Genomic DNA, 16246 nt, shown 5'->3' with positions numbered 1-16246 from the left:
CAATCAAAATATTACAGAGCTGAAGTCCAGGGTTGGCACTAAAAAAGTCTACCAATCCCTCAGGAACAGTCTCTTCAACAAAAGAGATAATCTAATGCTGATGCAATCTCAGCTTCTCAAAGGCACCTTAATGTCGCTGCTCATTACATGTCTGACATTGATAAAGAATGGCACATTATTAGCAGGGCTGCTAGCTTTCTTATCTTTTTCTGTGCCTTCTGAAATAATGAATGGCTTCTGATTAAATTAATACAATGTGAGTCACACCCACTATGTATAATCAACTGGGGTTATTTTCAAATGAGAATACAATACATCTACAGAAAACAATCCTTAGACACACTGGTGTATAACACAATACTCTGGTAAACCTGCATTGACAATGCAATCCTATTCAATCTTTTCTTGTTGATGGATTTACATGCATTTGATGTTCTTAAGTGGCCCATCTTCAATGTTTTACTAATTATTTCCCTGCTGCCACAAACTCCACATTTGTGGAGAGAAAGAGACAGATAAGGTCTAGTGCTTTTTCACAAAGATGTCAGAAAAGAACCCTGTTATTTCCTTAGAGGCAAACAGGCCTCCCTGATGGTTGGGTTGTTCAGGAGTAATGACAGTGCACTGTTTATTTGGTTAGCTGCCAGTTGCGAATGACCTAGATTAACATATCAGTCTTGATTTTCCTCAGGATACCTTAAAATGCTAAAAACTGCTGCCATTTCTAAAATCACGGTTATGTGTCTTTAGGTGTGACTATAGTGTAAGTAAGATACATACCACTCTTGAGATTAATGGTATCATATAAAGAACTTTGAAAAATGTTACATGCTAAATGTACCCAATAATGTCAATCTCAGACATGTATGTCCTCTCCGTGTCATAACATCCTGAATAGCAGAAAAACTACAGAGTCACCAGATTTGTCTTCCCCATGGCAACTTTTATCAAGTCAACCGTGTGTTAGCATTTCATGATCTTTCCCCTTGATAGTAATTATAGTTTCCATAGACAACGTTAAGTGTTACGGTGCCCACAGCTGTGAGAAAAACAGTGAAGACAGTGTTATCTGCTGGGGATATTGTCTGTGCAATAAGCAATCCAACATTCAAAAAAAGAGGAGAAAAAAAATGGCAATAGCAGCGATCACTGCTTTCCAACATTTACATCGCTTGATCTTGCCACTCGCCTGCACTGGTTTATTTGAATTGGTTAATAACGCAAGGTAAATAGTAACTTTCTTATTCCAGTACAATCTGCACAACGTATTTTGTTTTGTAATTTGCAATAGCAAGGCTAATATACAGTGAGGGAAAAAAGTATTTGATCCCCTGCTGATTTTGTACGTTTGCCCACTGACAAAGAAATGATCAGTCTATAATTTTAATGGTAGGTGTATTTTAACAGTGAGAGACAGAATAACAACAAAAAAATCCAGAAAAATGCATTTCAAAAAAGTTATAAATTGATTTGCATGTTAATGAGGGAAATAAGTATTTGACCCCTGCGACTTAGTACTTGGTGGCAAAACCCTTGTTGGCAATCACAGAGGTCAGACGTTTCTTGTAATTGGCCACCAGGTTTGCACACATCTCAGGAGGGATTTTGTCCCACTCCTCTTTGCAGATCCTCTCCAAGTCATTAAGGTTTCGAGTCTGACGTTTGGCAACTTGAACCTTCAGCTCCCTCCACAGATTTTCTATGGGATTAAGGTCTGGAGACTGGCTAGGCCACTCCAGGACCTTAATGTGCTTCTTCTTGAGCCACTCCTTTATTGCCTTGGCTGTGTGTTTTGGGTCATTGTCATGCTGGAATACCCATCCACGACCCATTTTCAATGCCCTGGCTGAGGGAAGGAGGTTCTCACCCAAGATTTGACGGTACATGGCCTCGTCCATTGTCCCTTTGTTGCGGTGCAGTTGGCCTGTCCCCTTAGCAGAAAAACACCCCCAAAGCATAATGTTTCCACCTCCATGTTTGACGGTGGGGATGGTGTTCTTGGGGTCATTCCTCCTCCTCCAAACACGGCGAGTTGAGTTGATGCCAAAGAGCTCGATTTTGGTCTCATCTGACCACAACACTTTCACCCAGTTCTCCTCTGAATCATTCAGATGTTGGCAAACTTCAGACGAGCCTGTACATGTGCTTTCTTGAGCAGGGGGACTTTGTGGGCTCTGCAGGATTTCAGACCTTCACGGCGTAGTGTGTTACCAATAGTTTTCTTGGTGACTATGGTCCCAGCTGCCTTGAGATCATTAACAAGATCCTCCCGTGTAGTTCTGGGCTGATTCCTCACCGTTCTCATGATTATTATTAGTTATTTTGTGTTTCTTCCATTTGCGAATAATCGCACCAACTGTTGTCACCTTCTCACCAAGCTGCTTGGCGATGGTCTTGTAGCCCATTCCAGCCTTGTGTAGGTCTACAATCTTGTCCCTGACATCCTTGGACAGCTCTTTGGTCTTGGCCATGGTGGAGAGTTTGGAATCTGATTGATTGATTGCTTCTGTGGACAGGTGTCTTTTATACAGGTAGAGTGTGCTCCTAATCTCAGCTCGTTACCTGTATAAAAGACACCTGGGAGCCAGAAATCTTGCTGATTGATAGGGGATCAAATACTTATTTCCCTCATTAACATGCAAATCAATTTATAACTTTTTTGAAATGCGTTTTTCTGGATTTTTTTGTTGTTATTCTGTCTCTCACTGTTAAAATACACCTACCATTAAAATTATAGACTGATCATTTCTTTGTCAGTGGGCAAACGTACAAAATCAGCAGGGGATCAAATACTTTTTTCCCTCACTGTAAACCTCAAAACAAGAAAGCAGGAGAGCAATACTGTGTCATAAATGCAATACTATAAAATGCGTATTGGCTGCATCAAACCCTATAATCTGTAACATTCCTAATGAAACTTGATTCTTCAAAGCCCCCAGAATCTGAGTTCAATTAAATAGCATAGTAAACTGTGCCAGGTGTTACATTTTTCTTTTCTTTTTTTTAACTGAATGCATATTTGCGGGGTTCCCTGAATGACTGACTCAGAGAAGAGGTTTTCCCTATAGTCCACAAATCAGCATTAGACAACTTTGACCAGGTATACCCAAGGGACAATCAGACACTTGACATTCCTTGGCACCATGTGTACTTGTTCTATCATCCTCAAACTCCCATTGGACCAGCACTCTCCTTCACTGCCCTCTGCTCCTCTCTGCTACACATAGAAACCCTTCTGTGACTTCCATTCACTGTTAAGTCTTGTCTTCTGTCCCGTCGCATTTCTAAGTATTCCCCTTTGTTATTGATTGCCTGTTTATGACCTCCACGTGTATCTCAATCAGCGATTCCAGGATTCTCCCTAACAGCCTGTTCGCTTGATCATTGACCCCCTGCTTGCCTTATGAACCACGACTTCTGGATTCTCCTGGACATTACTGTTTGCTGGCATTGACCCCAGCTAGTTCCTGACTATCTCTCACTCTGCACCTGGGTTCCCCTCCAAGGCAGTGCTATGTTATATATATAACACATTTTAAATACTGAAGATTTTGATACAATTATTGAGCAATAAATGAAACTCTTGCACTGTAACAATGGATGGTTTTAAATTTAAAGGAAATGTGTTTGGTTATGCGCTCATTTCAAATGTGTGGATAGAGAATTCCGTAAGCTAGGAACTGTAAGAAAATAAGAGTTGCATCGGTAATATTTTCGATTTAGATGAGCCAAGAGCTCTTCAGTAATGCTCAAGCTCACCTAACCAAAACGTTAGTTTATTTACAGAAACAACAAAAACAAGAAAAGTTTCAAAACATCCCTTCTGCCCTTCAGGGGACAGATTTTACACAGTGATTCAGAATATCTCACTCCATGGCTGTGTGCTGAAGAGAAGGCAGTCTAGGTATCTCCATGTTGTACTGTTCTCATTTTTTTAAATTAAGTGAATTAAGATTTGTTAACCAGAGAGTACTATACAGCCATTAACATAAACATATCTTTCTTTGTACAAGATTTTTCTTTGGTCTATATATATATATATATATATATATATATATATATATATATATATATACACACTCACCTAAAGGATTATTAGGAACACCTGTTCAATTTCTCATTAATGCAATTATCTAACCAACCAATCACATGGCAGTTGCTTCAATGCATTTAGGGGTGTGGTCCTGGTCAAGGCAATCTCCTGAACTCCAAACTGAATGTCTGAATGGGAAAGAAAGGTGATTTAAGCAATTTTGAGCGTGGCATGGTTGTTGGTGCCAGACGGGCCGGTCTGAGTATTTCACAATCTGCTCAGTTACTGGGATTTTCACGCACAACCAATTCTAGGGTTTACAAAGAATGGTGTGAAAAGAGAAAAACATCCAGTATGCGGCAGTCCTGTGGGCGAAAATGCCTTGTTGATGCTAGAGGTCAGAGGAGAATGGGCCGACTGATTCAAGCTGATAGAAGAACAATTTTGTCTGAAATAACCACTCGTTACAACCGAGGTATGCAGCAAAGCATTTGTGAAGCCACAACACGCACAACCTTGAGGCGGATGGGCTACAACAGCAGAAGACCCCACCGGGTACCACTCATCTCCACTACAAATAGGAAAAAGAGGCTACAATTTGCACAAGCTCACCAAAATTGGACAGTTGAAGACTGGAAAAATGTTGCCTGGTCTGATGAGTCTCGATTTCTGTTGAGACATTCAGATGGTAGAGTCAGAATTTGGCGTAAACAGAATGAGAACATGGATCCATCATGCCTTGTTACCACTGTGCAGGCTGGTGGTGGTGGTGTAATGGTGTGGGGGATGTTTTCTTGGCACACTTTAGGCCCCTTAGTGCCAATTGGGCATCGTTTAAATGCCACGGCCTACCTGAGCATTGTTTCTGACCATGTCCATCCCTTTATGACCACCATGTACCCATCCTCTGATGGCTACTTCCAGCAGGATAATGCACCATGTCACAAAGGTCGAATAATTTCAAATTGGTTTCTTGAACATGACAATGAGTTCACTGTACTAAACTGGCCCCCACAGTCACCAGATCTCAACCCAATAGAGCATCTTTGGGATGTGGTAGAACGGGAGCTTCGTGCCCTGGATGTGCATCCCACAAATCTCCATCAACTGCAAGATGCTATCCTATCAATATGGGCCAACATTTCTAAAGAATGCTTTCAGCACCTTGTTGAATCAATGCCACGTAGAATTAAGGCAGTTCTGAAGGCGAAAGGGGGTCAAACACAGTATTAGTATGGTGTTCCTAATAATCCTTTAGGTGATTGTATATATATGTGTGTGTGTGTGTGTATGTATGTATGTATGTATGTATGTATACATGCTGTATATATATATAGAAAGATATCCTTATTTCGTCTTCCAAGAATCCATAACAGCAAATTCTTCAGTGATAATATCTTGAAAACAGAAAAGACTTTAGGGGTTTTTATCTCATGCTTGAAGGTAAAGCAATACTCAGCCTCTCAAGGGAGAATGCTGACAGAATCAATCGATTAACAGGCTATTTTTACCTCCAGTCATTTACACTCTTTGACAGACACAGATGCACCAAGCAAATCCAGCCACTTCTTAGAGATTTATGTCACCAGGAATTCAGAGAATTACATTTTAGATTTTTACATTTAGGTTAAATTAATACAATGATATTAACTATTAGATTTTCACAACTCACAAACATTCTCTAACCTTGCATGCAACTATTAAGATAAAGACTAGCCTCTTCTATGTGAGGTCTACTGCATGGAAATGGCTTCAATCCCAGAGCTGGATGCAGTGAAACTGTACACCATTGATTAATTATTTCTAATATCCCAGTTGTCAGTGATACATTTAATGGATCATTAAGTTTGCGGTTGACGTCAGCTATGTTGTCAAAGGGGTGAGGATAGATAAAGGATAGGTGAGGATACACTGAAGGAGGTATTTAGAAGAACACTAAGCACATAAATGGCCGATGAAATACATGTCAGTTACGTACTCAATCATAAAAGATTTAATTTTGCTATTTTGACATCAGATGTGCAATCCAGTTAGCAAACTGCGGACACTTTGCATAGGAGTTGATATTATATATTTCTATTTAATGTCGACTGCTGAGGTGCAAAATATCCTTCACTAAAATTTGTATAGAAATTTCAATTATGTAATTGTTTAAGAACACATTCTACCATATAGAATTTTGAGTTTCATTGTTGTGGTACGAAATCCAGTAATTTGAACTTGAACAACAAATGCATGAGAAGAATGAGCTGAAATAAAAGCCTCTCCTGTGTGTTGCCGATGGGTGACTGGGAGACTGCCAGAGCACACAGTAAATGACAGAACCCCATGGTGTCAACACTAGTTTAAAATGTATTTCACATGGTGCAAAGGCACCTTTATTAATAGAAAGACAGGCTCTGGGTTTAGTTCTAATGAAGAGATGACACGAATCAAGATTATTCTGGACATTATTGTTTCAAAAGGTTCTCTTTCCATGGGGTTCATTAATCATTATGAACACTGAATTAGTGGAGAGATGTAATTAAATTGGTAATGTACTGCAGAATTAACAATAGATAATGTACACATTTCCATTGGTTCAATCACAAACACTTTTAATACATAAATATTTTATATATATATATATATATATATATATATATACATACACATAAATAAATAAATAAAATATACATTACAAATCCACCATAAAAATATTTTGTAACATATTGCACAGTGTGCATGCCAACAGCACAAAGACATTGCTTTACATTCAGACACCATGGGTAGACGCTGTGTTGCATTGCATGAAATACCACCAACAGGATAATTACAAATACTGACAAATCAGGTTTTTTAGGTTTGCATAGATAAAAACTACGATTACAACCTTATGTTATAATGCATTCAAATTACAAATGCATATTTTCACATAAAATAATGGAAAGTAAAAGTAACAATAAGATATGTGCAGGACTGCACTGGAGAAATTATATTAAAAAAAAAAAAAAAAACAGCTTCCCTTGTACACTATATTAACAAAAGTAAGGTGACGTGCCTCCCTCCACCAGTAATGGAATAAACCATCCCATATGTCACATGCACTGTGGAGGATGGGTTCTGTGAATAACTGCACTCCCATTTCTACATTGTAATTGTGGACAAGTGTATACTTTGAGTATTGATGGAAATGTCTGGTGAGGGTTTATACATCTACCAAAGAAAGTGGTGTGGTGTATTTTTTGTGGTGTGTTATATTGAAGAACACTATAGATGTTAGTCTAAAAAGGCATCAGTTAAATGACTTAATAATAGATGGTTACAAAGGACAAAGTTACAAAGACCATAGCTCAGAAAACATTTCTGACCTGTTCCAAGCGCTGACCTCAATCTAATAAAATATCCCTGGGAAAAACTTGACTTAAACAGGAAGAGACTACAGAGAACAAACTCTTGCTGCCCTACCAACTGTCCTGCAGTAGAACTGGCACCATATTTCTCTGGCCACCCATCAGATGAACTGCAGCAGGAATGGTCAAATGTGGGCCGTAACCCTGTCTATGGGATTGTATCTATTGGTAGAATACTATATGTCTAAGAAAGAAACGTTAATTCTGTTTGATAGAAAGCTGAGGAGAAATAGGGTCAAGTTAACATTGTTGTTTTTCTATGTCCCAGTGCCTTATTTTAAAATGCAAGACTCAGGTATTCAATCTCATCTGGCATGTCTGTCTTACACTGAGTTTGGGTGATCTTTGGTTATTTTCTGGTAGAGCAACAGCAAACTGGGTCCTGCAATCAGAAGATTTTACATTTATAAAACCAAAATGTGAAAGTGTAATTTTCTTATCAGACATATGATAAGAAACTTTATGATTATATTTCTCTGGACAATTCTTGAAATTTAAATTCTAAGTTGTTGTGCATGTACCTTGTAATACAGACTACATCAAGAACAAGAACAATCGAAGGGGTTTTACATAGAGCTATCTGATTTTAAAGAGAATAGACTGAGTTCCCATGTGTAATTTCCTGCTGGAGAGGTATGGATGCACAAATCAGTTTTGTAAAAACCACTCGACAAATGCCACAGAAATAGATAGGGTCAATATCAAGTACTAGTGTCTATATCAAATAATTCACCCCAATTCCACATGGCAACCTGTTCCTCATTCAAATATTAAAAAGCACAAGCTATGTCCTTCATGAGTCGTACTACAAAAACAGCAATGAGATGGATTGGTTACTGTTTACTAGAAAGAAAGAAAAAAGTATCTGGGATGTGGTTTTATGTTGGGTAATGGTGCGTGGTATTGTAATGCAAAGGTGGTAAGCTTGTTTACTTATTATTAAGCTTGTTTACTTGTTATTATTATTACTAATATAACAGTTGGGAAAGGAATTAATCGAAGCATGATTTGCTTCTACTGGTACGTCTCCGCTCCAGACCATTCATATTTGAAGGAGACTTTGGGAAAACATGAAAAACTAATTATTAAACCACCAGCATGCATCAATAATTTAACATAAGATGTAATCTAAAAACTTCAAAAGAGAGCCCACAAACCTGCAAAATGCTCAGGTATCTGCACACCAGCTGATGCAAAAGCTAAAGCAATGTAAGCCTGGGCAAAATACCAGCATCAATTGTGACTTGTCCTTTTCAGGCACCCGGGCCTGAGACAACTGACACCTGGCTACAACCAAAGCCACCAGTGAACGCCCCATTGCATGTGAAGTGTGTTGCTTGAGTTCCACCACTGAATCAACAGTGGCAGGGAGCTCACGAATTGTCTCGGGGGTTGAGTGGTTACCAACTAGTTCTGCTGCATACATCTGCAGGAGACTTGAGGTGGTTTGTAGTCTGGCTACCTATGCCCCCGCCATGCAAGATTTCAACATGTTGTGTTGGCTCTCCATGAAATCCATAAATTCTGTCTTCTGGTCCATCTGGGCCAAGATCACGGAGGCATCGCTGTGAGGATGGTGACAAGGAGGAGAACAGGAATGATCATGAGACTGGGAGTAGGAATGGCACTATGCGAATGTGCATTGTGGGGGGAGGGTGCACAGAGCCAACAGCGGATGTGCTGGTGGACAGGTGCAACAAGGGCGCTGAATCACGGTACGCCGAGGCAGCTGTAGCAGTGCTCCAACATCTGGCTGACGCAGGCTGTTGACCCCTAGCCCTTTCAAGCCTGTCATGCAGGGCCTTGTCCTTGAAGGATGTGAACAGGAGGAAGGGTTACGCAGAGCGTATTCTGTTGGCGCGGGCCCCAAGCACGTCATGCAGAACTCATGAGGATCCCACACTGGCAGCTTGGCAGGGCATCCCCCACAGCGATGGAATCCGACCAAGGTCACTGAAGATGAAAAGTTATTGGAGCTATCGACGTTGAGGGCCTCTATGGCCTTGAGCACCATGAAGTCAACCGAAGCAAATTTCGTCAAGAAACATTGAGATGTTCAGGTAATCTTGAGGAAACAAATCAAGTTTCACAACAAAACTTGACAAGAGAACAAATCTCGAGGAAACCCTTCAGTTCTTGGGAACCGGCAAGGATTTTGCAAGAACCATCAAGCACCCAGCTTGTTTCTCGACAAAAAGTCTCTATTCTCCAGACTTACTGTGTGTCACAGCTCGCAGGAGCCTATCGGCAGCTTTGTTATAAGGCTTCTCACTGTTCATAGGTCATGACCCATAATCCCTGGTTGAACTGTTTCAAAATTGAAAGATAACCCACGTTCATGACATTTCAGGGAAGACAGCTCACGACCTACATGCATGGCTAAATTGCATATTAAACAGCACCTTTAACAATTTTAATATGATATTGTCTGGAAAGAAAAGCTTTACCAGGGACGAGATGTGAAAACCAGTATGGATTGGGATATTTTTTAGCTGAATGTCTCGAGTAAATTCAAACAACATATGGAAACTCAGCAACAGTATTAGAAAAATAGTGGTTATGTGTTCTCTCTGTATTAATTATATAAATATGGTATACAGTACAGTACAGGTTTACAGTAAGAGGTAAATCAGATCTGATATAGGAAAAATATGAGATGTAATCATTACTTTTATTTATCCATGGTCCATTTCTTAGGGCTGTAAGATGTTTTATTTCAAATTTTAGTGACCACAAAGTCAAAATTTCAATAATAACTGCATTTATGTGTTCTGGGAAAATCCATATACAGCAACCAAAATCCATATTCAGTTTTCATTCTGGCTCCACCCTGAGAAGGACCAGGTGCTTGAAATAGCTGGTAAATCAGAAACATAACTGAGCTGTGTGACCAGTTCTACTGCTTAATTCTCACAGTTTACAGAGCAAATAGCAGGGTCCAAAATATATAGTATTAGCCGTATTGTACATTGTACATGCAATGATATAACTCATACTCACTTACTAATATCTGTTCCTGATTGGGCAGCAGGTTAAAATACTAGGTGACTGGAGTAAGGTTAACAGCACAGAATACCTGCAGAACTAGCCTAAATCTTACATGCATAGATATATGAAATGCATAACTTTACTATTACCAAAATCAATTAAATGGACAAACAAAATACCAGATTCCTTGTAATACTATTATTATTATTATTATTATTATTATTATTAATAGCAACAGCAAATACAACATATTAAAGCTTTATGTTATTATGTTATTAAATGTTATTAATTTTGGATCCTTTCATGATACCCATTTAAAAGAAGGTGTGAAGTCTAACACCATTAACCTGAAATACTTCATCATTCACTGAAAAGACAGGACACTGAGCTACAAACAGGGTGTAATGGACATTTTGTGCAGCATGGTACAGGATCTGGATAAATAACTGTTGAGCATTTGTGATGGGAATATATATATCAAATATAAAATGTGCACTGTAAAAAAATATATATAGATACATTGTCACTTCCAACAAGGGTTATCAGACCACATAAACACAGTCATTTTCATTTAGCGGTGCGAACATTAACAGGAAGGCAAATCAACCATGTTTGCTTTTCAGCTGCACCCCATCAAAACAAGTATGCTAAATGACATATTTTACCATACACTCATAAAGCAAAACCCATTTGTCATTACTATTCAAGAATTTACAAATATTTTGATTACAGTTGCTAAACAATTCCTATCGTGTTCCCTCTATTTTTCAGTTTTTCCTAATATAGTCTACAGAAACGTTAAGATATATAGTAGTAGCTGTACAGAAATTGCCCTTCAGTGATATCAGAATATTTTCTATTCTTTAAAATGTTAATGTGAAGTTAAAATGATTAATTTATTAATGCATCATGCTCTTTAATAATATGTATTAATCTACATCATCTAGAATGTATGTAAATCGTGTGTAAAAAATCTGTATTCATGTCTACATATAGCATATTCTTTTCTTTTTTTTCCCAGTAATGAGCTATGCCCAATTTTAATAAATTGGGTGTAAATAAAAAACAAAATGAATTGCCAGGAAGGCAATTCCATGTTTCATTGGAATAGTCTCTGTACTGAAGAAAGTATAGCTGAAACAAAATGTGTTGCAGGTGAAGGTTGAACTGCACTATGAAGCTCTTCTCTATCAAGTTTTCATGTTACATATCACTTATGTACAATTATAACTGCACCAATATGTATTGCACTAACAGTAACTTACAAATATAGACAGTCCTTTAATGCAGTGGTTCCCCATGCTGGTCCTGAGTACCCACTGTCTTTCTGTTTTTTTGTTCCAAACAAGCTCTCGCTTACTTAATTGAAACTTTAATTGAACTAGTAATTTGCTTAACTGAATTTAGTTCAACTTCCAAAATGTTGAAGAATTCAAGTGCCTTATATAATCTTATACTTAACTTGAAATCTCCAACAGATTATAATAATTGAAAAGCTAGGCATATTATTAGTTGAATTATTTGTTCCATTTAATATTTGAGATCTTGGATGGAACAAAAATCAGCAGGGTAGTGTGTCCCTAGGATCAAGGTTGAGAACCTATATGGTAGTTTATTTTAATGAGATATGAACACAGGAAAAGTATATTCTTGAAAACCAACAATGGGATTTTCACTCACATTAAACAACCACTTACTTTACAAATACAATGACATACGGTTTATCACATTTAAAACCACACAGCTTCCATAAATAAAAGTTTTCATTTGAGGAGCAATCTATTATTATTCACTGACCTTCATATAATATAAATACATTACCTTAAACATCTGTCATTTCATAGTTGCCAAAGTACTAGTGGAAGCCTCAAGGTGAAATGCAATAACATTCAAATCAATACTTTTCCTTTCAGATCAATATTGGTTGCACATATCATACCCATATTGTCATGAAAGACAACATTTTCAAACTGGTCATAACAGACTCAAATGCCTAATTAATTAGTCCAGCTTTCCTCTATATTGCTAATTTTACTCATCAATGTTTAATTCAACTGTATATATTTTGTCTTCACTAAGGCTCCCCACCCCCACATTTCTAGATGCTGTGTTGAAGACCAAAATGTAATGGTTTAAAAACTTTAGACAAATGCAACAATGACACCTTTCTGGTTGTTTTGGAAATATTGTTTAGCACACGATGTCACTTCCACTATTTAGCACTCCCTGATGGTCTTACTTTACTGTCTGCTGTTACTGTAGAAGTGACATCAAAAAAAGGGAAACAAGCAGCACAGCATCTAAAAACAATGAAACAGAGTAACAATAATGACATTTAATGATTTCTAGATGCAACTGTAAGATTTTTAATGACTAACTGTAGCTTTATCCCACAGATAGTCCTTATGTTCATTGATGTATTTATTTTACTGTTTAAAATCAAAACTATATCCCACAGATACATGTTTTCCAATCCTGGTCCACTGACTCATCTGGCTTTAATTCAAAACAAATCAATAGTTGATTAGAATAATTGATAATTATATTGTATACAGAATCTCAAAATTGACTTAATTCTGTATGGGCCAAATAACTTGACTAATTAGGGGATTTCTCAAATCTAGTACCTCCCACAGGGTTAGTGCTATTCTCTAATGCAAAATTTAGAGCTAGGGTTAGTTTTCAGGAATGTCTTAACAAGCAAACTATTCAATTAAAATTTAATTAACCTAGATCAAGACCTGAAAAAGGACACAAATATATATATATATATATATAGAAAACAATGAAGCTTGAGGACTAGGATGGAGAAACACTGATGTAGAGGATAGCTGCTTTGTGTGTTTCTTTTAATTTCCTGGGGTGTAGCCTACATATTGCTCTAAATCCTAACCCTTTGGTTTTCTTCACTGACCACTTAAGAAACAGGAGCTGACGCTGATCCCACTAATACAAAAAATGAGTCATGTATTTCTCTTGAGGACCAGCACACACTATCAGTTCTCACATAATCCTTCACAATATATAAAATACTCTCTCCCCTTCTTATGTACATATTGAAATTGTTTTGGGGATGCATTTCATTATGCTAATTATTTTGGTACAATCCTTGGCATACCTTAATCTGATTTATAGTTCTGTTTCCCAAAAAATATCCTAAGTATTAAAATATATAGGCTATATTTAAAAAGGAAGAAGCAAGCCTGCATGAGGTAGCTTATTTTGATAAAAATGATATCATTTTCTTACCAGTTCAAATATATATACGGTATATATACCTGTGGTGTCTCGATCGCATTTCAAATTGTAATATTTAGGTGGTATTTGATATATCCATGTGGCTACTCTGCACTCTAATGTATAAAATCTGCCACAAAGAAACTTGCAGTGAACAGGTCTTAAAATTATTTTCTTGTAGGTAAGGCATGGGTAATCAAATACTGGCCGTTCCAATTGATTAAAAGTGCAAGACATGAGAATAGATTGGAAGTATTTACTGCTCCTAAACTAAGGCATGTTCAAGAATACTGTGGTAGTAAATATGTATTTAACAACCACAAGGCCCAGTTAAACTAAAGTGTATGTATTTTGTAAAGGTAACACAGTAATTAAAGTATTCTGAAAAGATGTCTATGAAAAGGCAGACTTATGCATTTCACAGAAAGAGAAGTAATTCCTCTCATTTTTGCACTACCTTTCCCCCCACAATACCAACTAGTTACAGGTCCCAATATGTTTTTAGGTTTTGTTTTGTTTTTTCCCCTAAGCTTCCCTACTTTCAAATACAGGGGGTCCTTATATGGCGTTTTTATGAGTGGAGCTCAAAGATAATCCAGTGATTTGAAAGGAAATGCCTTCTTAAATTCAGAAATAACATTTTCTCTTCAATGTTCCCTTGATTTATAATAGTGATATAATATATAGCCTAAATATATATAACACAAATCAGAATTAATAAAAAAAGTGCTGCAAGTAGCTGAAAGCACAGTAAAATGTTGCTGTATTTTAAAGCAGTTGCACTATATTATAATAAAAAATATAAATACTTAGCAACACACATCTTCCTTTAAAATTAAATAAAAGAATACAAAAGGCATCCCCCAGAGCTGTTAACACTATCATGTAGCCGACACAATACTGTTAAAAACGGTGTATTGTGAGGTTATGCGGTTGGTACTGCACAGGGAAACACGACTGCATACAGTATTGTCCGATATCTCTAGGACCAGAGGAGGCAGAAAAGTATTGAGAAAACAGTGAGAAAACGTCATAACAAAGAAAGAGTTGGTTGTCAAATAAAGGAAACCATAACGCATGCTATATGAAGTGAATCCAGCCATTTTCCCACTCCTTTGGGGGCGAGATCTTAAACCTGTGGCTTCGCACCTTATAGTTAATGCCGTTATTGTTGTCCCAGTACTCCTGGCACCCCACGCAGTACTTCACGGCGAACTGCAGGGTGCCGCCGCTCTCCAGAAAGCTCGGCGGGATCAGTTTGAAGGAGAACTTGTCAGTCAACCCGTCACTGGAGTTGGGGACGTACGAGGCCGGCACGTCCGAGAAAGTGAGCCAGTTGTTCAGGCTGTACCTCAGAAACACCCTCTTCTCGAAAGCCACGTTCAAAACGCGCACGACGCCGCTCAAGCTGAACTCGTCCGTTTCCACGACCTCCAGCGACACTTTGGCCTGCCGGACGCGCTCCAGGAAGCCGGCCGTGTGGCCCGGACTGATGAACTGGGTTTCCATGAACACGGACTGGGTAGGCACTCTGGGGAACATGTCGAAATTGTTAAAATGGTTAGGCGTGCGTCCTTTCTTGAACTTGTCTAGGACATGCTGCGGGACCTCGGGCATGTCGGCGTTGCAGAAGTGCTTCACCGAGGTGAGCTCCAACCCGAGCGAGTCGGCGAATCTTACCTTCTTCTGGCTGGCCGGGCTGCGGTCCCTCCCCACCTCCAGCTTGGCTCTCTCGGACGGGGCTGGCAGGGACTTGGCTCTCCTGCGCAAAGTGGGACTCTGAGGGGGCTTGAAGACGGACTCCCTGCCTCTCGGTCTCTCCTCCACGACGTGGTTCTCCAGCGAGTCGCAGGAGCCGTCTTTATCCTCCTCCCCATCTTCTTTCCTCTGGCTCGCCGACGCCAAGCTCCCGAACAGCCCGGCCATGCAGCTGTAATTCCTGGGCATGCAGTTTCTCGGAGGCAACATGATCACGGCAGAGTGAGCCGTGGCGTTCTCCATAGAAAGGACCGACCTACTGAATTAGCCCAGTCGTCTCAACAGATGATGATGATGATGATGATGATGATGACGACGGTGATGAAGAAACAAGTAATAAATAGAGGCAAGGAGAAAGCCAGCCGGCCGGTTCCTGCTCTTAATGCATGTTGACGGGGGCTGTAGCCGTGTATGACACTGCGGATTTCTGAGCCAATGTTAGTTCAAGCCTTGGCAAATGCGGCTGACGCATCACGGAGCGATGGGGATACCGTAAATCAAACCTGCTCCTTCCGAGGAGCCGTGTGGTTGTGGGGATGCTTTTTTATGTAGGCACGACGAAAGTGCAAACGTGATCCGCTGGTCCTGCGGCGTGAGCCACGACCCTGTCCCAGTACAGCACATGTATGTGATGCAGTGCAGTTTAACCCCTTAGCACACTACACACGCAACCGTGTCACAGCTGCACCTGCAACAGATCTGAAACGACAATAGGTTAAAATGAATAGTTTGCAATATAGTTGCAACATAATATTCAGCTTGCTTTAGTGCACTGTCGAATATGTTGAGCACTGTGCAGAAGTGCAGTTAATTGCACTTAATTAATACTCACAATCAC

At 39.0% G+C, this 16246-nt stretch overlaps 1 protein-coding gene across 1 annotated transcript; it reads right to left on the bottom strand.

Annotated features, from left to right (window-relative positions):
* Positions 1-6689: 6689 nt before the first annotated feature.
* On the bottom strand, positions 6690-16051 carry LOC136759183 (protein phosphatase 1 regulatory subunit 3E). Its single transcript, XM_066714068.1, has one exon. It carries the CDS (start codon positions 15649-15651, stop codon positions 14731-14733), a length of 921 nt encoding a protein of 306 aa, XP_066570165.1. The 5' UTR covers positions 15652-16051; the 3' UTR covers positions 6690-14730.
* Positions 16052-16246: the final 195 nt, after the last annotated feature.

Source organism: Amia ocellicauda, chromosome 9, assembly GCF_036373705.1.
Source record: "Amia ocellicauda isolate fAmiCal2 chromosome 9, fAmiCal2.hap1, whole genome shotgun sequence".
In the NCBI taxonomy this organism is placed as follows: domain Eukaryota; kingdom Metazoa; phylum Chordata; class Actinopteri; order Amiiformes; family Amiidae; genus Amia; species Amia ocellicauda.
This window is presented reverse-complemented; position numbering and strand designations above follow the sequence as displayed.